The sequence below is a fragment of the Lepus europaeus genome, chromosome 5 (genome assembly GCF_033115175.1).
Source record: "Lepus europaeus isolate LE1 chromosome 5, mLepTim1.pri, whole genome shotgun sequence".
NCBI lineage: Eukaryota > Metazoa > Chordata > Mammalia > Lagomorpha > Leporidae > Lepus > Lepus europaeus.
In genome coordinates this window covers 151216989-151243618 of record NC_084831.1, presented here as the reverse complement: position 1 = coordinate 151243618, position 26630 = coordinate 151216989, and the positions used below count along the sequence as shown (strand labels likewise).

Sequence of the window (26630 nt, the reverse complement as noted above, 5' to 3'; positions counted from 1 at the left end):
GGTTTCCCATGTGGGTGCAGGGGCCCAAACACTTGGGCCATCCTCCACTGCCCTCCCGGGCCACAGCAGAGAGCTGGACTGGAAGAGGGGCAACCGGGACAGAATCCAGTGCCCCAACCCGGACTAGAACCTGGGGTGTGGCACCGCAGGTGGAGGACCAGCCAAGTAGATAACGTCTAAAATTTTTCATTAAATGTTAAAATAATTACAAAGAACACAATCATAAAAATCACATCTAGATGTGTTTAACAGAATCTAAATAATGTGGGGCCGGCGATGTGATGCAGCAGGTTAACGCCTTGGCCTGAAGTGTTAGCATCCCATATGGGCACTGGTTCGAGTCCCAGCTGCTCCACTTCCGATCCAGCTCTTTGTTATGGCCTGGGAAAGCAGTAGAAGATGGCCCAAGTCCTTGGGCCCCTGCACATGTGTGGGAGACCAGTAAGAAGTTCTTGGTTCCTGGCTCTGGATTGGCGCAGTTCTGGTCATTGCGGCCATCTGGGGAGTGAATCAGGGGATGGAAGACCTCTCTCTCTCTGCCTCTCCTCTCTGTCTAATTCTAACTTTCAAGTAAATAAATAAATCTTTAAAAAAAAGAATCTAAATAATGTAATACTTTATCTTTTAAAAATACACAAACGAGGGCCAGCACTGTGGCATAGTGGGCTAAGGCTCCGCCTGTAGTGCCAGCATCCCATACAGGCACTGGTTTGTGTCCCAGCTGCTCCTCTTCTTATCCAGCTCTCTGCTATGGCTTGGGAAAGCAGAAGATAGTCTAAGTGCTTGGGCCCATGCACCTACATGCAGGAGACCTGGAAGAGGCTCCTGGCTCCTGGCTTCGGAATGGCTCATCTCTGGCCATTGCAGCCATTTGGGGAATGAGCCAGTGATGGAAGATCTCTCTCTCTGTCTCTCCCTCTGTAACTCTGCCTCTCAAATAAATAAATAAATAAATTCTAAAAAAAAAAAAAAAAATACATGAATATGTTATCTGAGGGAAACTGGGCAAAAGAGTATATACAAGGATCTCTACTATTTCTTAAAACTATGGGAATTTTCATATCCTCAAAATAAAAAGTTTAATTAAGATACAATTCTGGGGGCCGACGTTGTGGTGTAGTAGGCTAAGCCTCCTCCTGCAGCGCCTGCATCCTACATGGGTGCCGCTGCATGTCCCAGCTGTTCCAGTTCTGATCCAGCTCTCTGCTTATGGCCTGAGAAGACAACGGAAGACAGCCCAAGTGTTTGGGCCCCTGTACCCACGTGAAAGACCAGGAAGAAGAAGCTCCTGGCTCCTGGCTTCAGATCAGTCCAGATCCAGCCACTGAAGACAACTGGGGAGTGGATCAGCAGATGGAAGGAAGACCTCTCTCTGTCTTTCTCTCTCTCTGTAATTCTTCCTCTCAAATACATAAATCTTAAAAAATAAACACACAGTTCTGATTTTTTTAAAAAAAAGATTTATTTATTTACTTGAAAGAGTTACACACAGAGAGGAGAGGCAGAGAGCAAGAGAGAGGTCTTCCATCTATGGTTCACTCCCCAACTGGCCGCAATGGACAGAGCTGAGCCAATCTGAAGCCAGGAGCCAGGAGCTTCCTCCAGGTCTCCCGCATGGGTGCAGGAGGCCAAGGACTTGGGCCATCTTCTGCTGCTTTCCCAAGCCACAGCAGAGAGCTGGATAGGAAGTGGAGCAGCCAGGCCTAGAACCCATGCCCATATGGGATGTGGCATAGTAGGCGAAGGATTAACCCACTGTGCCACAGTGCCGGCCCCATCCAGTTCTGATCTTAATTAAAACATTTATGGTTATAGACATTTGGATGCCCACGTCGGAGTAGTTAGGTTTGCTATGCTCCCAAATCCAGCTTCCTAATAATGTGCACCCTGGGAAGCAGAAGACAATAGCTCAACTGCTTGAGTCCCTACCACTCATGTGAGTTCTGGCTCCCAGCTTTGGCCTAGCTAAGGTGAAGCTGGTGTGGATATTTGGGGAGGGGTGGGAAATCTTACTTTATCTGTGTCTTTCTGTCACTCCCCCTTTCAAATAAGCAAATCTTTTTATTTTAAAAGTTCATGGGGGCCGGTAAACGTGGAGGTGAATTGTTACGATTGATACAAGTAACTCAAGAGATTCAGTAAAAATAAATTTAGAAGACCTCAGAAAGATGTTGTATTCATTCAGGAAGTTAGTGAAAATCTGTGTGGCTAAGTTCTGTGTTACAGTGGATCAGGAAAATAGAGAAACTCTGGTAGATCATAGAAAAGATCAGCAGGGCCGGCGCCGTGGCTCAATAGGCTAATCCTCCACCTTGCGGCGCCGGCACACTGGGTTCTAGTCCCGGTTGGGGCACCAGATTCTGTCCTGGTTGCCCCTCTTCCAGGCCAGCTCTCTGCTATGGCCCAGGAGTGCAGTGGAGGATGGCCCAAGTCCTTGTGCCCTACACCCGCAAGGGAGGCCAGGAGAAGCACCTGGCTCCTGGCTTCGGATCAGCGCGATGCGCCGGCCGTGGCGGCCATTGGAGGGTGAACCAACGGCAAAAAGGAAGACCTTTCTCTCTGTCTCTCACTATCCAATCTGCCTGTCAAAAAAAAAAAAAAAAAGTTCATGGAGGGGCCAGTGCCGTGGCTCACTTGGTTAATCCTCTGCCTGTGGCGCCGGCATCCCATATTGGCACCAGGTTCTAGTCTCGGTTGCTCCTCTTCTAGTCCAGCTCTCTGCTGTGGCCCGGGAAGGCGGTGGAGGATGGCCCAAGTGCTTGGGCCGTGCACCCACATGGGAGACCAGGAAGAAGCACCTGGCTCCTGGCTTCGGATCGGTGCAGCACCGGCCGTAGAGGCCATTTGGGGAGTGAACCAGTGGAAGGAAGACCTTTCTCTTTCTGTCTTTCTCACTGTCTATAACTTTACCTGTCAAATAAAAAAAAAGTTCATGGAAAATTAAATTAAAAGATTTAGTTTATTTTAGTGTAGAAAATCTGAACTTCAAAAACTTCATGGATGCAAATTATGAAAAAACTATGCATTTATTTCAAAATAAACAATTTCATTTTTCCATGTACTTTCAAGTACACTGTACAAGCAAAATCTGATTACATATTCAGGAAATAGCTTGTCTTCACCACTGCAACTGTACCCTGATACTATTTAAGAAGCCGCTTGGACTACAACTAGTACCTCACTGAATTAATATTTCAGGACATAGGAATTTTTTTGCTATCATGTAATTTGTTATAATGGCATTCCTATTGCACTATAAAATTAATTCTACCAGTATAACAATATAATCAGTTATTGTGATTTCTGATCTGCTATAGTAACAGAATCACTAATGCTAGTAACAATTGAAAGGCCTTCGATGGCTTTCACACAAGCATGCTTCTTACTGTTTCATATCTTAACAATACTTTCCTATGAAGACTGAATTCTTTATCATAAGAAAATTAATACTTTGATGACTTTGAAATAAGGGCAAATCTAACTAGTTGTGCACATAGCAAAGGTCATATTTCAGTTGATTAATATTTATTAAATATATTTACATGAAAATGCCAAAATAATAATAATGTACTATTCAAAGGCAAAGAAGCTGAGAAATACAAATATCCACACTTTTTTTTCTCATTGTAGACTCATAGTAAGTGTGCTGAGTTGAATAAAAACATTTGCTCCATAAAAATAAGCTATACTATTCTTTGCCATTTCCTCATTATCAAATTTCTAAACATTTCTTAAACATTAAATTAAACCTAACAGTCAGTTTTAAGAATTGAGAGTGTCTGGGAGGGAGATTAATCCTTCCATTATAGTCTAACTCTAACTCAGGATCCTCTTATCCATATTTCTACTCTCATTTGATTTGCACACTTGATTTGCTTCATGTTCTGTAGAGGTACTGTGATTAGCTGTGTCATGGGACGTTCCAAAAACCTATATTCAGTGTGTGTAATTTTGAAAAACACTAGAAAAAAACCAGGAAACTGGCACATAAAATAAAGATCAGTATTATTTATAGATAAATGATTGATACTGTTAAGAGAGTTAAGCTTAGGTCAAGAAAGGATTTTATAAATCTATCAAGTTAGGAAGGGAAAATAGCCTGTAAGTTTTTCTTTAATTGCTTTGGGAAAGGCCGGGATGGGCATATCACAGGAAAACCAAGCCATCAGATCTCTCTTAGGGCAGGACCCCTAGGTTAACCCTGTAAGCAAGAGTCACTAATTATCAGCTCCCTGAGAGATGTGGCGTGGATGTATCCCACGTTCAGAGCACTTTTACTGAATAACCACTAGGTACCAGGAACTTCCTTTCTCAGGCAGTAAGAATAGAGATATGGGACTAGTGCTGTGGCGCAGCGGGTTAACGCCCTGGCCTGAAATGCTGGCATCCCATATGGGCACCGGTTCGAGTCCTGGCTGCTCCACTTCCGATCCAGCTCTCTGCTGTGGCCTGGGAAAGCAGTGGAAGATGGCTCAAGTCCTTAGGCCCCTGTGCCCATGTGGGATACCCAGAAGAAGCTCCCGGCTCCTGGCTTCAGATTGGCACAGTTCTGGCTGTTGCAGCCAATTGGGGAGTGAACCAGCAGATGGAAGACCTCTCTCTCTCTGCGTCTCCTCTTTCTCTTGAACTCTTTCAAATAAATAAATAAATCTTTAAAAAAAATACAGATATAGATGAAATATCATCCTTTCCCTCAAAAATTAAGAGTTTAGTGGAAAAGATGAAAGTTTTTTAAAAATTATAATCCGATGTGATAAACGCCACATTTATGTGAAGGTATTAACAATGGATTACAAGGAAACAAGAAATGATAGCTTCCTCTACTACCTAGAAAAATGGCTCTAAATGTTTCCTGACTTGATTTGATTTGAACATTTAATAAATGTTGATTAGCAGCATCAAGGTTCTAAGATGTTATTTTTTAGAAGACTCTAAAGACGAAATAGCAAATTTAGAAACACTCCCTCCCCTAAAATCTCTCTGAATATGTATGGGTTGAGGAAAGAGCTAAACTCTGAAAGTGTTCTTTAAACTATGCTTCCTTAAAGCTTGTATGTACTCCTCAGGTTCTCAACATTCCTCACAGGGATCAGGTGGCAAAGCAAATCCGTAACAGTAGCAACAGTCTTAAAGAGCACCTGTATTCCAGGGCCGGCGCCGTGGCTCACTTGGTTAATCCTCTGCCTGCTGCGCCAGCATCCCACATGGACGCCAGTTCTAATCCCAGTTGCTCCTCTTCCAGTCCAGCTCTCTGCTGTGGCCCGGGAGGCAGTGGAGGCCCCTGCACCTGCATGGGAGACCAGGAAGAAGCACCTGGCTCCTGGCTTCGGATCGGCGCAGCACCGGCTGCAGAGGCCATTTGGGGAGTGAACCAGTGGGAGGAAGACCTTTCTCTCTGTCTCTCTCTCTCTCACTGTCTGTATCTCTACTTGTCAAATAATAAAAGAGTATCTGCATTCCTCCCACTCTCTCACCATTCCCCAATCCCACCTCAAACAAGCGTTTAATCTAAGTAGAAATGTTCATGCCATGCAAATACACTGTGGCCTAGTGTTAACTGTCTGCTTAGTTCACAACTGGGAACTGCGCATTTCAAGTTTTTGATTCCCTGCTATAACGCCACCTGAGAGTTCACATCACTTCTACCTCATATGACAGGTAATATCAATAAACTCTCGTCAAACTCTTTTCTGAAAGAGGGAGGCATATGATTTCGGTATCATTTCCCCTTCATTCTAAGAAGGTAAGTAATTATTTTCAATAAATTGAGGTGAATTCATTCTCTATTTGAAAATTAGAGCTCATTTCAATCATTAATAAGTAAACCAATATTCAGATAAGTAAAAAAAAAAGAAAAAACATTTTTGTTTGTAACCTTTAAGGAATATGTCACATGACTGCTTAAAAGAGTATAGAATCTGATTTACACAAAGTGCTAAAAGACAAAGGCTAGCCAAGAAATTCTGTACGTAACAAAAACTTAAGAGCTTTGTTAAATACTGACATATTTTTAAATTTTAATTGTTAAAAAACATAAAATTTTCCACTTAACCATTCCTACGTATACAGCTCAGTAGTGTTAATACATTCATACTATTGTGCAGTGAATCTCCAGAACTTTCCCATCTCACAACACTGAAGCTGTCCTTACTAAATACCTCCCCACTTCTCCCTCTAGCTCCAGCAGCCACTATTCTCCTTCCTGTTTCTAAGACTTTGACCATCCATGTACAGTACTGGATGTCTTGTGACTGGCTTATTTTACTCAGTGTAATGTCTTCATGTCCTTTCTTTAAGGCTAAATAATATTCCACTGGATGCATAATACATTTTGTTTATCCATTCATCCACCAGTGGCCACCTTGGTTGCTTCTACCTCCTGAATATTATAAATAGTGGGCTGCTATAAACATACTGTGCAAAAATATCTTTGAAACATATTTTGGATACAGATGCAGAAGTGGAATTGCTAGATGATGTGATAATTTCATTTTTAATTTTCTGAGTAACCTTCACCCTGTCTTCCACAGTAGCTATACCATTTTATATTCCAATTAATTTAAAGTTATTAATTTAAAGTAAATTAAAATGACTTTTAATCAGAGTAAGTAACTTATGAAAATTAAAACCCTTAAAAGAAATAATTATTGGCTGGCACTACGATACAGCAGGTTAAGCCACGGCTGGCAATACCAGCATCCCATAGCAGAGTTCCAGTTCAAGTCCTGGCTGCTCTGTTTGCAATACAGCTCTCTATTAATGTGCCTGGGAAGGCAGAAGATGGCCCTAGTATCTGGGGCCCTGTCACCCACGTGGGAGACTCAGATGGAGTTCTTGCCCCCTAATTTCAGCCTGGCCCAGATCGGCTGATCTAGGCATTTGGGGTGGGAACCAGTGCATGGATGACATCTCTCTTTGTCTTTGCCTCTCTGTATCTCCCTCTCTGTTGCTCTGCCTTTCAAAATTAATAATAAAGAAATAATGCTATTTCAAGGAAAATTAACAATAAAAATCCATAGCTTTAGATTGTCTGAGAGATAAACCCTTGCCCTGCCAACTACCTAGGTGGGGATAAAGGCACTGATTCAGATACTTATCATCAACAATCCAAGAATAAGTGGTATCACGTAATTTAGACATATTACCTGGCATCACTTCAGACACACTGACTTTATACACCCCCAAAAATTCTTTCCTGTCATTTTTTTTAATTTTAATTTTTTAATTTTTTGACAGGCAGAGTTAGTGAGAGAGAGAGAGAGAAAGGTCTTCCTTTTTCCATTGGTTCACCCCCCAAATGGCCACCACGGCCGGTGTGCTGCGCCGATCTGAAGCCAGGAGCCAGGTGCTTCCTCCTGGTCTCCCATGCGGGTGCAGGGCCCAAGCACTTGGGCCATCCTCCACCGCCTTCCCGGGCCACAGCAGAGAGCTGGCCTGGAAGAGGGGCAACCAGGACAGAATCTGGTGCCCCAACTGGGACTAGAACCTATCATTTATTATCCTACTATAGTTACCACCAAATCAGTTTCATGTTAAGAAAGAATGCTTCACAAATCGAGATTTTAAGATTAAAAGTATATCTACTCAATCTTTATACTAAATTGATCTTCTGTATATAAAGAGAATTGAAAATGAATCTTGATGCAAATAGAAGGGGAGAGGGAGCGGGAGAGGGGAGGGTTGCGGGTGGGAGGGAAGTTATGGGAGGGGGAAGCCATTGTAATCCATAAGCTGTACACTGGAAATTTATATTCATTAAATAAAAGTTAAAAAAAGTATATCTACTCACACACTCACACACACACACACACACACACTCACTCACCAAGCAAACACACATATGCACATACTACACATACATTCTTATTATCAGAGATCCAAAGATAATTACCTGATGGTTTCTTCATGATATAGAGAACTAACAACTGGTCCACCAAAGCCAGTATTTGCTTCTTTTCCTTTATTTTCTGGTATCTGTTGGGGGAAAAAAAGTAAGAGACTCATAAGTTAAAGCACTATATATTTAAACCAAGTTAAAAATGCTACTTTCCTAAGAAACAGGAAGATTTCAGCTTCGACTGCTTCTTCAAGCGTTAGTAACAAAGCCCAGGCAGTCACAGAAAGGCACCAGGACTGTCAAGTCTGCTCAGGAGTGGAATGGGCACTCACTGACAATCGATGTCATTCTTGTAGTCTTCCCTGAGCCTCCACAATTCCCCTAGCTGACTGTGAGGTGCTGTACAAGCAGAATATGGATACTCATGCGAAAAAGCAAAAAAACCCATGATACATAAATTATCAGACATGAATGTGACCAGGAAAATCACATCTAGATTTACAGTCAAAGTTCCCAAGTGTGGGGCTGGCGCTGTGGCACAGCGGGTTAAGGCCCTGGCCTGAAGCGCCAGCATCCTATATGGTTGCCGGTTCTAGTCCCAGCTGCCCCTCTTCCAATCCAGCTCTCTGCTATGGCCTGGGAAAGCAGTGGAAGATGACCCAAGTCCTTGGGCCCTTGCACCCATCTGGGAGACCCAGAAGAAGCTCCTGGTTCCTGGCTTCGGATTGGTGCAGCTCCGGCCATTGGGGCCAACTGGGGAGTGAAACAACAGATGAAAGACCTCTCTCTCTCTCTTCCTGCTTCTCTCTCTGTATAACTCTGACTTTCAAATAAATAACTAAATCTTTTTTTTAAAAAAAAAAAAGCTCCCAAGTGAAATACAAACTAAACTGTAGTATAACTGCAAAAAAATTTTTTTAAAAATTTATTTATTTTATTTGAAAGGCAGAGTTAGAGAGAGAGAGAAAAGGAGAGATAGAGAGTGCTTTTCCAGTCACTGGTTCACTCCCCAGATGGCCACAAAGGCCGGAGCTAGGCCAATACAAAGCCAGGAGCCAGGAGCTTCTTCCTGTTCTCACACGAGAGTGCAGGGGCCCAAGGACTTGGGCCATCTTCCACTGCTTTCCCAGGTGCATTAGCAGGGAGCTGGATCAGAAATGGAGCAGATGGGACTCAAACCAGCACCTATATGCAGAGCCGGCACTGCAGGCAGCGGCTTTACCCACTATGCCACAGCACCAGCCCCTGTAACTTCAAATTTAATCATAAAAGAAAAAAATTCTTTTACATGGAAAGGAGAAAAGGATAGGAGAAAGCAAAGAAAGGAGGTTTATATCTAAAAGAAAAGAAAAGAGAAGTCAACTGCTTTGGAAACACTTTTTAAAAAAAAATCAAGGGATTTTTTTTGCATTCTCAAAACACACAAGAGTAACATAATTCAGCAATAAGATTTTTCTAAAGCATGCACGATGGAGGCATGAACTTGAGCATTAGTGTCTGGAAGGATTCATGACCTCTGCCAAACCCACATCTTTGGCAACACTTAGCTTTTAGGCCAGGACATCCAGCTAATATTAAACCCTGACTCTGAACACAAATCTTATTTTAGAAGCAAAATTAGATCACTTCATTGAGTGTAAAAAGGCTATTTTCACTAAAAACAAAACAGGTAATTCCCCTGTACAGAATGCACTGAAATCTGTAAACTGTTTTGAGCCTTACTACCACCTTAAAACTAAACCTATCAATCCATGAACACAAATGCAGTTCCATTTATATAGGTCTCTAATTTCTTACAGCAATTTAGTTTTCAGTGTAAAAATCTTTCACCTCCTTGGCTGAAATTATTCCCAGGTGTTTATTCTTTTGGCTGCTATTTTAAGTGGAACTATTTACTCTGTTTCATTTTTTGGAGAGCCTGCTCCAAGTGTATAGAAATACAGCGATTTCTGCATATTGATCTTGTGTCTTACAACTCTGCTGAGTTAATTTATTAGCTCTAGTAGTTTCTTTCTGGATCACTTGTTTCCTATAAAAGGATCTTATCATCGATGAAGAGGGACAGTTTCTATTTCTTCATTTCCCACTTAGATGCTATTTCTTTTTCAGTATGTTTCTACTACTTGGGGTTCAGTGAGCTTCTTGGATGTATGGGTTCATGGCTGTGATTCTCAACCAACCAGGGGTTACTTTTTTTTATCCTCCATCTCATTCTCAGGGTATTTAGCAATGTCTGGGGCAATTTTTTGGTTGCTACAACTAGATGGTGCTGTTCGCACCTAGTGAACAGAAGCAAGAATTACTGCAACATTGCCTACTGTAGCTCTCTACAACAAAGAATCTAAAGAATTGGTTTATGGCTTGGGCATTGTGGTGTAGCAGGTTAAGCTGCCACTTGAGAGGCCTGAATCCTATATGAAGTGCCTGGGTTAGGGTCCTGCATCCACATCTGATCCAGTTTCCTGATAATGTGCCTGGGAAGGCAGCAGAAGATGCTCAAGTACTTGGGCTCCTGAGTCCCTGTGGGAGACTTGGACGGAGTTCCTGGCTCCTGAATTCAGCATGGCCCAGCCTTGGCTGTTAGAGGCACTCAGGGATGAAGCAGTGGACAGGAGATATTTCTCTCTTTCTCTGTGTCTGGCACCCTGACTTTAAAATAAATAAATAAATACTTTGACAAAAGAGAAAAGGTAATAGAAAAGGTAATTAATTTGTCTAGAATATTGAAAGAAGTTCATGGTGGCAACCATGCAAATCATTTTTTAAAAAAGAAAAACTCTGGTTTATAGTTTTCACCAAATATTTACAATTTGAGCCATTTTAAAAAAATTAATCTTTGTTTCTCCTTTTTTAGGACTCCAATTACATGATTTTCCCCATAGTTTACTGAGTTCTATTCATTTTTGCTCAGTGCTTAATTTTTTATTAGTTTCACTTACTACACCTTCACATTCTTTTCTTTTGCAATGTCTAACATGTTAATCCAACTAGTGTATTTTCACTTCACATACCATATTTTACCATCTCTAGAAGTTCCATTTGGGTCTTTTGATTGCTTTCTACATTATGTTCCATTTCTCCCTACTTTCTGAAGATATTTATAACAGGTGTTTTCCTGTCCGTGTCTGGTATTTCATATTCTGTATCATCTGCGCTCTGCCTCCATTAACAAGTTTTTCTACCGGGCCATCTTTTCCTCCCTTTCTGCACGTTCAAAAGACTGTTACTGCGATCCAGCGCTGTAAATGCTACACTCACATCAGCTGGATTTTGTTGTGCTTCTTTGTATTTTGTTGGACTTCACTTCAGCATGCGTCAAGCCACTTGGACAGTGTGATCTCCTTAAGGCTTACTTTTTCTCTTTTTTAACTTCAGGGTTTGTTTTTTAATTTTTAAACAATTTTATTTTATTTAAGAGAGACAGGCAAAGATCTTCCATCTGCTGGTTCACCCCAAATGCCCCAAACAGCCAGAGCTGTGGCAGGCTGAAGCCAGGAGGAGCAAACCCCAGATGACAGAGGCCCAGGACACTGGGGGCTAGCAATGTGGCACAGGCATCCCACACTGGCAACACAGAGCAGAGGACAAGCTTTTATCTGACACTGTATATTTAGGTAATTTTCATTTTTTTCACTTATAAACAACATGATGAATACTGCTACATATAAAGAATAATGTAACCTAATTAAAATCTCCAGTGAAAAACTTGACCCCATAATTTGATTATGGTATATACAAAATATATCCTTTCTTGGGATTAATTCCTCTTTCTACAATGACACAAATATACATGTTAGTTTGCTGGTGACAACTTTTTTTTGAGTGTGTGGGGGGGGGCAAAAAATGATTACATCTTAGGCACAAATAATACTTTAAAAAATAGTCTGCTATTATTAGGCTGAATTTAGAATACAGTTGCCAGAGGTGCCCTGGTGATCCTTTCCATCTACTTCATCTACCAGAAGGAGTTAACTTTACCACTCTGAGGAACTATCTCCCATAGAGGCTTACAAGTTTATCCCATTTCTCTATTCAAAATCCATTAAGTTCCTTCCATGTTACATCAGTGGTTCAAGAAAAAGACTACAATTTGGCAGCCAAGAAAATAAAATGTGCCAATTCTTATACTGCCTCAGACTATATTACTCGAGACAAAGAAATGATCCTTCATTCAAAGGGAAAAGGATTAAGTTGTTGGTTGGATCTTTATCACTTGATTCAGACTCTAAGTCAACTTCAGGATCAAGATTTCCTATTTTATGAAATTTTCTTTTGTATCTGAAAAAGTAACTATGCCAAAGGTTATCAAGCTAATTTAACATGCAAAGAGGAGGCTTTTTTCTTTTTGGACTCTGTCTTACCAGTTTCTCTAACACGAGTATCGGTTTGTTTGCGTATAGGTCTACAGCACTTTGAGCAACTTAATTAAGTTTCAGTTCGAGAGAGTTTCAAACTGAGGTATGGGGCAGACATCTGGTCCAGCGGCTTAAGTCACTCCCTACTTGCAAATTCTGACCCCATACCGAAGCGTCTGGTTCAAGTCCTAGCACTTCTACTTCCAGTCCAGCTTCTTGCTAATGCACCTGGGAAGCAGCAGATGATGGCCCAAATATTTGGCTTCCTGTCACCCACGTGGAAGACCCGGATGGAGTTTCTGGCTCCTGGCTTTGGCCTGGCCAAATCCTAGCTATTGCAAATATTTGGACAATGAACCAGTGGAGACAATCTCTCCTTCTCTGTCTGCCTCTCTTTCAAACAAAATGAAAATAAATAAATTTAAAAAATTTAAAAATAAGCTAAGGTACAAAAAAAATCAGTTATTTCAACATCCAGGTTCCATTTGAAGTGTTTATCTGTTAAATATTTTTTACTCCATTTAATGCTATTTTAAAATGGCTCTCAAGGAAAATTATCTTCAGTTTACTAATTTTAGCAATAAAAATTTAAATTTTCTTTAGAGAATTTTTCTGAACACACGACATACCATACCTGTTCAGGAATAACTTCTTAGATTTTAAGCACCAAAGGAAATCATAAAAGATCAACACATTCACATACTTAAACTAGAATTCTGTGATTTAGCAAAAGTATACAGAAAAAGAAGGAACTGTATTTTAAGCAAGTAAAACAAACAGTAAATATTACAAGTAATATATCCAAGTGATTTCACATGTAAGAAAAACATTAAGACCCAAAGGATAAACAGGACATCTTTATGAGCCCGCAATAATTAGACATCTGAAGTTACTCTGAGGCTACATACATAGACATAAATGTTACACCAATACTTGAGAGAATGTTCAACATTCCTAATAATTTTTCAAATGCAGATTAAAATGAGGAGCGATGCACTTTTAACTAATTTCATTAGGACAACAAAATCAGCCAAACTGGTAAAACTGTTGTGTGAAACAGGTACGAATAGTATGTTAATGGCCCTAATGGTCTTGTAGAATGGTACTATTCTTTTGAGAAGCATAAGGCAATCTCATCAAGACACATAAAAGTACTTTTATTATTTTTACCAATATAGCTTTTGGATATTATAAGAAAAAAATATAATCTTTATTTATAGTAACTATTATGACACCCAACCATAATCATATTACTGCACATCTTTATCTGAAATTAATGTCCTTACAGCTTTAAGATAGAAAGGTAAGTCAGGATAGATTTTGAGATCTCTTATCTCCTTTTTCTGCCCTTTTCATGAAATGTTAACTTTGGACCTGAAATAATATTTTTCTTTAAAATTTATTTATTTATTTGAAAGAGCTACAGAGAGAGAGAGGAAGAGACAGAATCTCCCATCCATTGGTTCACTCCCCAGATGTTCTCAACAGCCAGGGTGGGGTCAGGCCAAAGCCAGTAGCTAGGAGCTTCATTCAGGTCTCTCAAAGTCTTTAAATACCCTCTCCACATGTTAATGGTTTCAAATACTGTGAATCCTAAATTCTGAAAGCAGGATTCTCAAAACTTAATTTCTTCAGACTCCCTTACAATTTTCATATGCAGGCCCTAATCCACAGTCCACTAACTTAGACGCACAAAAATGCCCCTTGGATACAGAATGGAGCAACATGTCACTGACCTACAAGTCACACTTCTCAATTCATGACTTAAACTTTGGTTGATATGGTCCCACAACAAAAGTAGTATCAGTAATTGTAAGTAATGAAATCAAATTTCTATGAATTTGTATTTTAATTAGACAGTGAAAACTAATGCCACCAGAAACTTCACAAGAGGAAGTCAATATTCTCTTAAAGACTGATATCTAATAAAATATACTATCTACTTCTCTGTGATTGCTAAAATATAAATGAAGCAGGTGTTCTGCCACTGTGGGTTAAACCACAATTTGGGACACCCACATCCCATACTGGAGTGTCTGGGGTTGAGTCCTCCTCCACTTCTGACCTAGCATCCTGCTAATGCATACCACAGGTGACTGCAGCTGATGGCCCAAGTCACCCATGTGGGAGACCAAGATGGGAGTTCCAGGCTCTGCACAGTATGAACCAATGGATACAAAAACTTTCTGTCTCTCCTTCTCTCACAGCTACCTTTCAAACAAATAAATATTTTATTGTTTTTATTTTTTATTTATTTGACAGGTAGAGTTACAGCACTGAGAAAGAGAGAGAAAGGTCTTCCTTCCATTGTTCACTCCCCAAATGGCCGCCACGGCCGGCGCGCTGCGCTGATCCAAAGCCAGGAGCCAGGTGCCTCCTCCTGGTCTCCCATGCAGGTGCAGGGGCCCAAGTGCCTGGGCCATCCTCCACTGCCCTCCTGGGCAACAGCAGAGAGCTGGACCAGAAGAGGAGCAACCGGGACTAGAACCTGGAGCCCATGGGATGCCGGCACCGCAGGCAGAGGATTAACCAAGTGAGCCACAGCACTGGCCCCTCAAACTAATAAATATTTTAAAAATAAGTAAATAACAATGTCTATTATGAATGCATCAGATGTGGAAACTCGTGGGATGAAGTCAATTAACAAATATGCAAAGACTAAACCCACCTGACTTGGATGCTTGCTATAGTCTGTTATAAATATTCTTTCTTTCTTTTTTTTTTGACAAGCAGATTTAGACAGTGTGGGAGAGAGAGAGAGAGAGAGAGAGAGAAAGGTCTTCCTTCTGTTGGTTCAACCCCCAAATGGCCACTACAGCCAGCGCTGCGCCAATCCGAAGCCAGGAGCCAGGTGCTTCCTCCTGGTCTCCCATGTGGGTGCACGGCCCAAGCACTTGGGCCATCCTCCACTGCCCTCCGGGCCACAGCAGAAAGCTGGACTGGAAGAGAAGCAACCGGGACAGAATCTCGCGCCCAAACTGGGACTGGAATCCAGAGTACCGGTGCCGCAGGCAGAGGATTAGCCTAGTGAGCTGTGGCACTGGCCTATAAATATTCTTTATCAGATTAAAAAACTTTCTTTCTGTAGATGGTCATTAAGAGTTTTTAAGCTTCCGCCGGCGCCGCGGCTCACTAGGCTAATCCTCCGCCTTGCGGCGCCGGCACACCGGGTTCTAGTCCTGGTCGGGGCGCCGGATTCTGTCCCAGTTGCCCCTCTTCCAGGCCAGCTCTCTGCTGTGGCTAGGGAGTGCAGTGGAGGATGGCCCAAGTCCTTGGGTCCTGCACCCCATGGGAGACCAGGAGAAGCACCTGGCTCCTGCCATCGGAACAGCGCGGTGCGCCGGCCGCAGCGCGCTACCGCGGCGGCCATTGGAGGGTGAACCAACGGCAAAAGGAAGACCTTTCTCTCTCTCTCTCTCACTGTCCACTCTGCCTGTCAAAAAAAAAAAAAAAAAAAAAAAAGAGTTTTTAAGCTTCCATCATGAATGGGTATTGAATTTTGAATTTTATCAAATCATCTTTGTCCTGTCAAAATGATCATTCAATTATTTCTACTATTTTCTGTTAATATGGCAAATTACACTGCTTTTCCAAAATTAAACTATCCTTATCTTCCTGGAATTAATTCTACTTCATCATTTTATGCATTTTTTAAAAGATTTATTTATTTATTTGAAAGTTAGAGTTACACACAGAGAGAGGAGAGGCAGAGAGAGAGAGAGAGAGAGAGAGAGGTCTTCCATTCAATGGTTCACTCCCCAAATAGCTGCAACAGCTGGAGCTGTGCTGATCCAAAGCCAGGAGCCAGGAGCTTCTTCCAGGTCTCCTACGTGGGTGCAGGGGCCCAAGGACTTGAGTCATCTTCTACTGCTTTCCCAGGCCATGGCAGAGAGCTGAATGGGAAGTGGAGCAGCCAGGTCTTGAACCGGCACCCATATGGGATGCCGGCGCTTCAGGCCAGGGCATTAACCTGCTGTGCCACAGCATCAGCCCCCATTTTATGCAGTTTTAAAATTTGTTCCTAGATTGGATTTAGTAATTTCAACTTTTTTTCACCTATTTTAATGAGAACAATTGACCTGTATTTTCCTTTTTTTATATCATTCTTCCCAGACTAGTGTCAAGATTACCTTGCTCTCTTTTTCTATCTTACAAAACAGTTTGTAGAACATTGGTGTTATTTTTTTTTTTCCCCTTAAGTTTGAAGAATATACCAGTGACACTATCTGGACCTGGTTTTCTATATATAGGGTTTTTAATGAAAGACAATTTCCGTAATAGATACAGGACTATTCAGTCTTTCCCTTTTTATTCTTTGGCTTTGGCAAAATGTACTGTGTTGGGAAATTTGTCCATTTTTTGAAAATAACTTATTTGGCTAAGCCTACTGATAAAACTTACTTATTAACTTCTTAATTCCTTAAGATACATGGTTAAAAAAGTGGGGGTGGCACTGTGGAGCAGCAGGGTAAGCTACTAGCTGGCATTTTAGCATCCCATAAGAATGCCAGTTAGAATCTTGACTATTCCATTTACGGTCCAGCTCCCTGCTAATGTGCCTAGGAAAGTAGCCAAAGATGGCTCAAGCTTTGGGCCCCTGCCACCAACATGGGAGACTCAGATGATGTTCCTGGCTCCTGGCTTCTGGCTTCAGCTGGACCAACCCCAACAGTTGCAGCCATTTCAGAAGTGAGCCAGCAGATGAAAGATTGACCTCTCTCTCTCTTTCTCTCACTCTATCTTTCAAACAAATAAATCTAAAAAAAAATGTTATGTGGAAATGGCCATTTTTCCTTATTGATTTGGTTTGTCTTTCTTTATATTCTAATTTTTTGAGAGGCTAGAGAGAGAGAGAGCAAGACCAAAAGTGTCCCCATCTTGGTTCACTTTTCAAATGCACACAATTGTCCCCAAGCCAGGTACTCAATCATCTCCCAGATGGACAGCATGAACCTAGTCACTGGAACCATAAACCTGGTGCCTGTAGCACTACAGTTTTACCAGCCTGTGAGTGACAAATCCTTTCTTTCTTTTTTGACAGGCAGAGTTAGACAGTGAGAGTGAGAGTGAGAGTGAGAGAGAGAGAGAGAGAGAGAAAGGTCTTCCTTCCATTGGTTCACCCCCCAAATGGCCGCCACGGCCAGAGCTGAGCCGATCCGAAGCCAGGAGCCAGGTGCTTCTCCTGGTCTCCCATGCGGGTACAGGGCCCAAGCACTTGGGCCATCCTCCACTGCACTCCTGGGCCACAGCAGAGAGCTGGACTGGAAGAGGAGCAACCGGGACAGAATCTGGCGCCCCAACCGGGACAAGAACCCAGGGTGCCAGAGCCGAGGGTGGAGGATTAGCCTAGTGAGACGTGGCACCGGCCGACAAATTCTTTCAATTTCTGCATGGAAGGTGTTTATTTCCCCTTCACTCATAAATGAAAGCTTTGCAGGGTACAATATTCCACGGTAACAGGTTTTTTTTCTTTTAAGACTCGGACTATGTCTCTTTATTCCCTCCTATCCTGTAGGGTTTCTGATGAGAAGTCAGCTGTGAGTCCAACTGGAGATCCTTTGAAGGTAATCTGGCGTTTCTCTCAGGCACACTTTAGAACCTTTTGTGTTACACTGTATAAAGTTTGACTACAGTGTGTCTGTAGTGAACAATTTTCTGGTCATGTCTGTTAGAACTTCTAAGTGCTTCCTGTGCTTGAATATCCCTTTGTCCAAATCAGGGAAGTTTTCTATTATTATTTCACTGAATAGACCTTCTAACCCACTCTCTTTGCACACCTTTAGGAACTCCAAAGACTCATATGTGTATGGTTGTTTGATAGTATCTCGAGTACTGTTTTTAACTTTTCTAATTTCTTCTGCTTTTTTTTTTTTGGTCTGAGATATATCCTAAGATATGTCTTCTAGCTGGGATATTCTTTAGTCTCCTCACCAATTCTGTTGTTCAGGCTTTCTACCTTTTTTTTTTTTTTTTTTTTTGACATACTGAACTCTTCACTTCTAATATTTCAGCTTTATTTCTCTTCAGAATCTCTTATCTCACAGGAAAATTCTTCATCCATGTCATGTGTAGATTTAACTCATGAATTTGCTTATCACTGCATGAATAATCCTATGATCATTCTTTTGAATTCTTTTTCAGGTATTTCATAAATCTCTTCGTCTTCACCCTCTAATATTGAAATGTTATTGTGTTCCTTTGGGGAGTCATGTCGTCTTCCTCATAATTCTTGTATTTCTGCATTTATTTTTAAGCATTTGTGGAAACACTTATTGTTTTTCTCCATGAATGGTTTTTATCTCTGAACGATGCCTCTGTGGCTTAGTGGAGTACCTGCTCCCTCAGTGAGTACCCAGAGGTGTGTGATGGGTGGTGCCAGGGAGCTCTGGCATGCTCCAGCATGAGGCGAGAATCCAGGGTGACACCCAAGTTGGGCACAGATCTATTGTCAGCAGGGGAGAGGGTATCATCATGTCTGTTGGTGTAATCGCAACCTCACCTCCTCTCTTCCAAGGTGATCAATGCCTAGGGTTAGCCCTCAGTGGGTGCAACCCTCACCCATGCTGGCAAATGAACCACACAAAAGATCTGTGCAGCCCTCAGTGTGAGCATGGAACTCTTTGCAACGACCCCCACCCCAGTCAGTCAGGAAATTGAGCCTCTGGCGCCAGACACAGTGATGGCCCAGAGATCCAGCTATACCCCATGTCCTATCATGTAGTCACAGAATTCCCAGTGGCAGCACGCAAGGCTCCCACAGTAGGGGGGTGCAGAGGATCCCCTCTCAGCCCTGTGAACCTGTCCTGTGCATGGAGAAAGCAGAGACGTTTAGAGCCAGCTGTCTGTGGATGCTCTGCCTTGGCAGTTGGAGCCCCAGAGTCTGTGACAGGTGCAGAGGATGGAAGCAGCTCACAGTCCTGAGTGGGTGTCCAGCCCCCGTCAACCCTCCCGGCCAGACTCAAAGTCAGAGGGAAACATGGATTTTTTTTTTTTCCTTGGGTAACATCCACTTCCCCTGGTTGAGTGCATGAGAGCCACTGCGGCCTCTACTGCTGTCAGGATGGCACGTTCTCCCCGCAGGTTGTCAGGCACCCTTGTGGAGGGATGGGGAGAAAGAAATGTGCTTTTCCTTCACTGGATTAAGTGGGTACTCTGCTCACCAGCTAGGGCTCCAGGTCGGACTCAAAGTCAGTGTGTTCCGCAAGGTTCTCCCTCTTGCAGTATCACCAGTGGCATGGGCTGCCACAGTCTGCCCTCGCCTCACCCTCAGGAGCTGACTTCTCCAGCCCCGCTGTGGGAGTCACGTGGTACCCACGCTGCTCCACGGCACCCTTCTTCTTGCTGTACAATTCCACTGCACACTGCTCTCCAACTCTCCCGGGATACACGTCTTCCGCTTTCCTTCTGCTGTCTCCCCTGCTCACAATCAGCCGTCTTTCCCCTTTTCAGCCATATTGGAATCTCTTCTATTCCTTTTTTTATCAATTTCACCAGAATTTTACAAATCTCTTCAAAGAACCAGTTTTTGGCTTTGCTAATATTTCTCCAGTACATATTTGTTTTCTATTTCATTGGCATTTCTTATCTTTATATGTCCGTTTTCTTAAAATTTCAATTTTCACATTTTTTTATAGCTTCTTACAATGAAAGCTCAAGGCTTTATGTCTTCTCAGGAGTTCTAAATCATTCAAGAAAAACTAAGAAGAAAAAGCCAGAAATACTGTTAACTTTTAATGAATTCCCTGGCTTCCCACTTGAAAAAATATGGAAATGTGTTTTTGTTTTTCATCAAACAGGAAGCTCCTGAGTGGAAAGGAAGGACTCAAAATAAAGATTTCCTTGGTCTACACAAGGCTCTCCTATAGAGTGAAACTGACATTTTGAGATTTGATGCTCATAGCCCTTGTCTCTACAGTTGAGGAAGAGTGTCTTTCTTCTTACTAGTTGTTGAGCTCTTTACGTAGTGTAGGGTTAATCTTATGAGTATAAAATTAATTGAAGATAGTTCTTTATAAGAATTAAGTATGGGAATAGGAGAGTGAGGAGGGAAAAGGTTGGGAGCGTGGGCAGAAGGGAGGGAGGGCAGGCAGTATCACTATGTTCCTGAATCTGTATACAGGAAATAAATGAAACTTGTCTATCTTAAATACAATCTTTAAAAAATAAGGCTCTTCCTCTCATTAGGTTTAAGATAAAAGTTTATCTCAAGATGGCAATATATAAGCATGTGTAAGTAAATAATGAAGCATGTCCCCAGACAGCATTAAATCAGATCCCATGCAATAACTAAAGAGCACTTTAAGTTAACTGTCTCCAGCTCCCACAAATACTGAAGAAGAACCCTGGGAGAGGTGCTCAGGTACCTTTCCTTCCACTTAGCGCAGTATTTACTCCCTTGCCAACTCGGTGTCTACCCAAATGTGGCTCTTCTCCACGCAGCTCACCCTGTACTTCACTCCATTTAAAACTGTAAACCAATTTCCCCTTCTTTCTATACTTCCAATACCCTATGTCTCCGTGTCAGTCTTTTAACTCCATAAAGGCAAGGAATTTTATCTAATTTTGTTCACTGAGTATCTGAGGAACTTAGAACAGTGCCTGGTACACAGAGGCATTTAATAAATATTTATTGAATATATGAATAAATGAATATGAAAAGTAACTTCAAATAAGGTGGACTTCCATCTAACACTGGATTTTATTTATGAATTTTAAAATGAGATAGATTGTGTTCAACTCCTACTCTGCTACTTACAAGCTCTATAACTTCAACTAAACTATTAAATTCACTAAAATTCAGTTTTCTTATTCAGCAAATGTAGTTAACAAGAGTATTTGCCATACCCCCCAAATATGTACAATTACTGTGTGTAAATTAAAAATAAGAACATGGGGCCAGTGCTGTGATGCAGCGGGTTGATGCCCTGGCCTGAGGCGCCGGCATCCCATTTGGGCGCTGGTTCTGGTCCCGGCTGCTTCTCTTCTGATCCAGCTCTCTGCTGTAGCCTGGGTTAGCAGTGGAGGATGGCCCAAGTGCTTGGACCCTGCATCCGCATAGGAGACCCAGAGGAGGCTCCTGGCTTCGGATCAGCGCAGCTCCAGCCATTGCAGCCAACTGGGGAGTGAACCAGTGGATAGAGGACCTCTCTCTGTATCTCTACCTCTCTCTGTAACTCTTTCAAATAAATAAATAATAAAAAAAAAAAAAAAACAGAACATTTTGAAAAACAGTATCTGCTGGGGTTGGCATGGTGGTGTAACTGATGGTAAAGCTGCTACCTGTGACGCTGGAATCCATATGGGTGCAGGATCATGTCCCAGGTGCGCCACTTCTGATTCAGCTCTGTGCTAATGGCCTGAGAAAGCAGCAGAAGTTGACTAAAGTGCTTAGGCTCTTGCCACCCATGGGGAGACCTGGATGAAGCTCCTGGCTCCTGATGGTCAGCTAGGGAGTGAACCAGCAGATGGAAGATCTCTTTCTCTCTCTAAATTTGACTTTCAAGTAAATATATGAATCTTAAAAAAAATAGTATCTACTTTACTGGGTTGTAGTGAGGACTGAATAGGACAACATAGCTAACATATTTAGCACTGCACATAGTTAAGTGTTCTGTAAATAAATCTAATAATTACTTATTAGTGTACCTTAAGCCGCAGGTGGAGGATTAGCCTAGTGAGCCGCGATGCCGGTCTAGAGTTATTTATTTGATAGTCAGAGCTACAGAGAGAGAGAGAGAGAGAGAGAGAGAGAGAGAGAGAGAGAGAGAAAGTCTTTGATCGCATGGTTCACTTCCCAATTGGCCGCAAGGGCGCAGAGCTGTGCCAATCGGAAGCAATGAGCCAGGAGCTTCTTCCAGGTCTCCCACGTAGGTGCAGGGGCCCAAGGAGTTGGGCCATCTTCTACTGCTTTCCCAGGGTATAGCAGAGAGCTGGATTGGAAGTGGAGCAGCTGGAACTCGAACCGGCGCCCATATGGGATGCTGGCACTGCAGGCCAGGGCGTTAACCCACTGTGCCATGGCGCCGGCCCGAGTTTATTTTTGAGGGAAAAGAATATTATAAAAAGGATCCCAGTGATAGCTGTACAACTTTGTGAATATGCTAAAAATCACTGAATTAGTATAATTAGTATAATTGCGGCCAACTGGGGAGTGAACCATTGAATGGAAGACCTCTTTCTCTCTCTGCCTCTCCTCTCTCTGTGTAACTCTGTCTTTCAAATAAATAAATCTTTAAAAAAAAAATAGATGAACACTATGGTAAGTGAATTTTAGCATCTGAATTTTATTTTTTTAATTAAAAAATTATTTTTTTATTACTTGACAGTTACAGAGAGAGAGAGAGTGTGTGTGTTCTTCCACCTGCTGGTTCACTCCCCAAATTAGTATCTCAATTTTAAAAGGACCCAAAAAAGTAGAAAGTTTAGAGACAGTGGGTGAAGGGATAGACAATCTATACCTTCACTAGCCTATAAGCTCATCCCATTTATTATTATAATGATTAGTTAACATAACGATGGTGAAGAAAAGGAAAAAAGGTGCACATTAAACTATGTTTAAAGAAGCAAGGAAGGGCCAGAGCTATGACGGAGGGGGTAAAAGCAGCTGCTTGCTGTGCCGGCATCCCATGTGGGCACCTGTTCGTCTCAGCTACTCCACTTCTGATCCAGCTCTCTGCTATGGCCTGGGAAAGCAGCAGAAGATGGCCCAAGTGCTTGGGCCCCTGCACCCACGTGGGAGATCCTGAAGCTGCTCTTGACTCCTGGTTTCAGATTGACCCAGTTCTGACCATTGCGGCCATTTGGGGAGTGAACCAGCACATGGAAGATATCTCTCTCTCTGTCTGTTCCTCTCTGTTTCTGCCTCTCAAATAAATAAATAAATAAATCTTAAAAAAAAAAAAAAGAAGCAAGGAAATTTGTCATATTAAAAAAACATTCTTCTAAAAATTAAAATAAAGTTAGATATTTAAAAGGGTTGGCTGGGAGAATTCACTTGCATAAAGGAGAAAGGAGACTTTATTGTAACAGGTAATATCACATCTACAATTACAAGATTATAATCTTACCGTATCACTACAACCAAAAAATTGAATTAATTCTAGATTACATGGGAATTTAAATATATAATCATGTGTTAATGAAGGGGATACTTTCTGAGAAAACCTCATTAAGTGATTTCATCATTGTATGAACACCATGGAATGTTCTTACACAAATCTAAATGGTAGAAGTCAATCACCTAAATAAAGAGACACGGTAAACTGGAGATGTATGAGGCTGGTTAACATGGCATTCTATTTTATAGTAAGATTATAGTAGAAACAATATACTCTATAACAAAAAGTATAATACAGTAAATACATAAAGCAGTAACAGTCATTTATTGTCATTATCAAGCATTATGTATTCTATATAACTGTTTATGCTATATTTTTGTATGACTGGAAGCACAGTAGGCTTATTACCACCAACATGACCACAAACACTTGAATAATGTGTTGTGTTATGATATTATGATGTCTGCGGTGTCATGAGGCAGTACAAATTTTCAGCTCCATTATAATCTTCCGGGTCCACTGTCATACAGATGGTTTATCATTGGCCAAAAAGTTATATGGCACATGACTGTCTACACACTTAAAAAATAAGTAACATTAGCTTAGAATTAAATTTCCTGAACCATGGCCAATATGGTATTAATCCATAAAGGAAATATATTCATAATTAATTCTTCAATGAACCTTCAATCATTTCTGTTATTCTTCTCTTATTACCGTCAGATTTACTCAGGTCAGTCTTATAAAAAAAGGCAATATAATTTTAGTTTCAAATTCTCAAAGTAGACAAGTTTATAAACAAAACTCTCACACAGTTTTTAAAAACCTTCTTGTCATTTTCTAATTCTGTATCAGGGCATGAACATAACTGCCTCCAGGGAAAGAAACGTGGGCAGACAGCAACTGTACTCACAGCAGCAATTACATGCAAGGCTGGAGCTTAGAGGACCGCTAATGTTGTAGAGTAATTGCTCTGGTATTCGCTGTTACTACTGAGGGTCAGTTAGCAGAGAAGCCATGGGAACTTCACCTAGGATACAGCTGCTCCAGGAACTTCACGGTAAGAAAGCCCATGAATACTGAACACACTGAGCACAGGCACAGCGGACACACACACACTGCTTTGATGACAGACTGAAAAGAGTACGAAACAGGGAAAACTAATACCAAGTCCTGAAAGTATTTCCAACCTGCTATTACCTATGAAGAATATCAGAAACACACACACAATGAATATTACTAAATGCTGTTTTATAGCAAGAGTACAAATAAATTATATTTTAAACATCACACTGCAACAAAAGCTTACACAGTATGCACAATTATATTGAATAAAGGGCCTTGGAAAGCTGGAAACCTCAGAAAGACAGTGGCAATTTTTTCCTTAAAAAAACAGGAAGATGGTAGATTAGCAAAATACCCCTCAATCTCTCTCCCCAGTATGGCTATACATTGGAACAACTCAAAAATTAAACAAGCCTGGAAAAAATCGTGGGTGTACCTGAAGGGAAAACATGTAGGAGGAGCAAGAAATTCACAGGGCTTAAGGTGGGGACAGAAATCTACCGGAGCAGTAAAATGTAAATCCTCAGAGGCCCAACCACCTGGTGGAGAGATTCCCTTGCAAGTAGGGGAGGCTAGCCTGCCATATGCTGCACTTGTGACTGGTTCTTACATACGGTGAATCCTGCTTACTCTGGCAATCCTAAACCACACTGTAGTCTATCCCCAACCTGCGTCTTGGAGAGGGATCTATACTTTCTCAGCATTTACCTGGAGAGTCCCAAGAAAAGAAAGGTCTTTCTTACTTCAACTCACCTTGTCTAAGTAGTGATCAGAGGTTGCTAGCTCATTGTCTCATTAGAGTAGAAAAAATTACATTTTATGTCAATCTATTATAGCTCAAAAGATCTCAGATCTCAAAAGCCAGACCTATTGCTAGGGAAGCCTACAATCAATAAGCAGAGAAAAATCACAAAATTTAAGGACAGCAAGAAGCTAAGATGAACTTGAATAAGTGGCTTCATTTGAGGGAGGCAAAATTTGATTGAGGAAACAGAAGAGAATTCTTATACAAAATGTAAACATATACAAGTGTATACAAACACTGAATCATTATTCCATAAAAGTATACTCTATCACTAAAATTAACTTCTGTTGACAATGTAATCCTAGTTTAATACATCTCTCCTAAAACATGACTCAAAATAACCCTTCAATGAATAAGCACCATTCAGCAACTAGGAAGCTTTCAAAAGGACAATGAAAATAATGCATATTGGTTAGAACCACCAAAAAGCACACTTGACATTTTATGAGGCATAATTTATGTTCATAAATATCTCTAACTTACTTCAGTTCAACTCCAGTGAGCACAGTAAGTACTTTCAAGCACTAACTTTCTTAAACACTAGCATATCACTGGAAGATATTTTAGTTTATTTAAAATTTATTTGAAAGTTGGAGTTACACAGAGAGAGGCAGAGGCAGAGGCACAGAGAGAGAGGGGTCTTGCATCTGCTGGTTCACTCCCCAATTGGCCACAACGGCCAGAGCTGCACCAATCAAAGCCAGGAGCCAGGAGCTTCTTCTGGGTCTCCCACATGGGTGCATGGTCCATCTTCTATTGCTTTCCAAGGCCATAGCAGAGAGCTGGATTGGAAGTGGAGCACCGGGACTCAAACCAGCACCCATATGGGATGCTGGTACTGTAGGTGGCGGCTTTACCTGCTATGCCACAGCATCGGCCCCTGGAAGGTATTTTAATCAAGGTACTTGCTATCCAGACATTTAGTATTATCAGGGATTTAGGATACTATTATATTATACCATGTAAAAGAGTTAAAAATCAATATATGACATATATGATTAAATTATAATGTGTGCCATGAATGATAGATTTGATTTGCAGAAAAGGAGAAATTAGTATGGATTGGAGACTTCATAGCATATATAGGAATTAACAAGACTTTTGGAAACAGTAAATAAGATATTTAAACAGTGTAAGTGAAAATAAAAAGGCATAATAAATCCACCATATCTGAGGGGCAATGAAGAGGCATTTGCATCAAATTATTGTATGCAAAGTTAAGGTTAAGTCTGGATTCAAAATGTTGGAGAGAGAAATACACATTACATGGGACTTTGAAAGTAAGAATTAAAAATTTAGATTTCTAAGTTAATGGTTCCTAAAAATTTGGAATGAAACTATTTTTTTGCATTTTCTTGTTACTTTCAGTATAAAGAACAATGTATGTTCCAGTATAAAAGTGATTCATCTCCATTTCTAACATTTAGAACATACCAAATTCTTAAACATGGTTTCGAAGTTTTACTGAAAGTTTCATTAGAAATTCAAAGTGTTCATAAAAGTAATAACAT

General features: G+C 41.3%; 1 protein-coding gene across 2 annotated transcripts in view; it reads right to left on the bottom strand.

Moving 5' to 3' along the window:
- ACBD6 (acyl-CoA binding domain containing 6) overlaps nt 1-26630 on the bottom strand; it is a 199204-nt gene that overhangs the window by 130185 nt on the left and 42389 nt on the right. For both annotated transcript variants that reach the window (XM_062193827.1, XM_062193826.1), the window contains exon 4: nt 7892-7974. In XM_062193827.1, coding sequence (XP_062049811.1) covers nt 7892-7974 — 83 coding nt within the window. The remainder of the gene's footprint in view (nt 1-7891; nt 7975-26630) is intronic.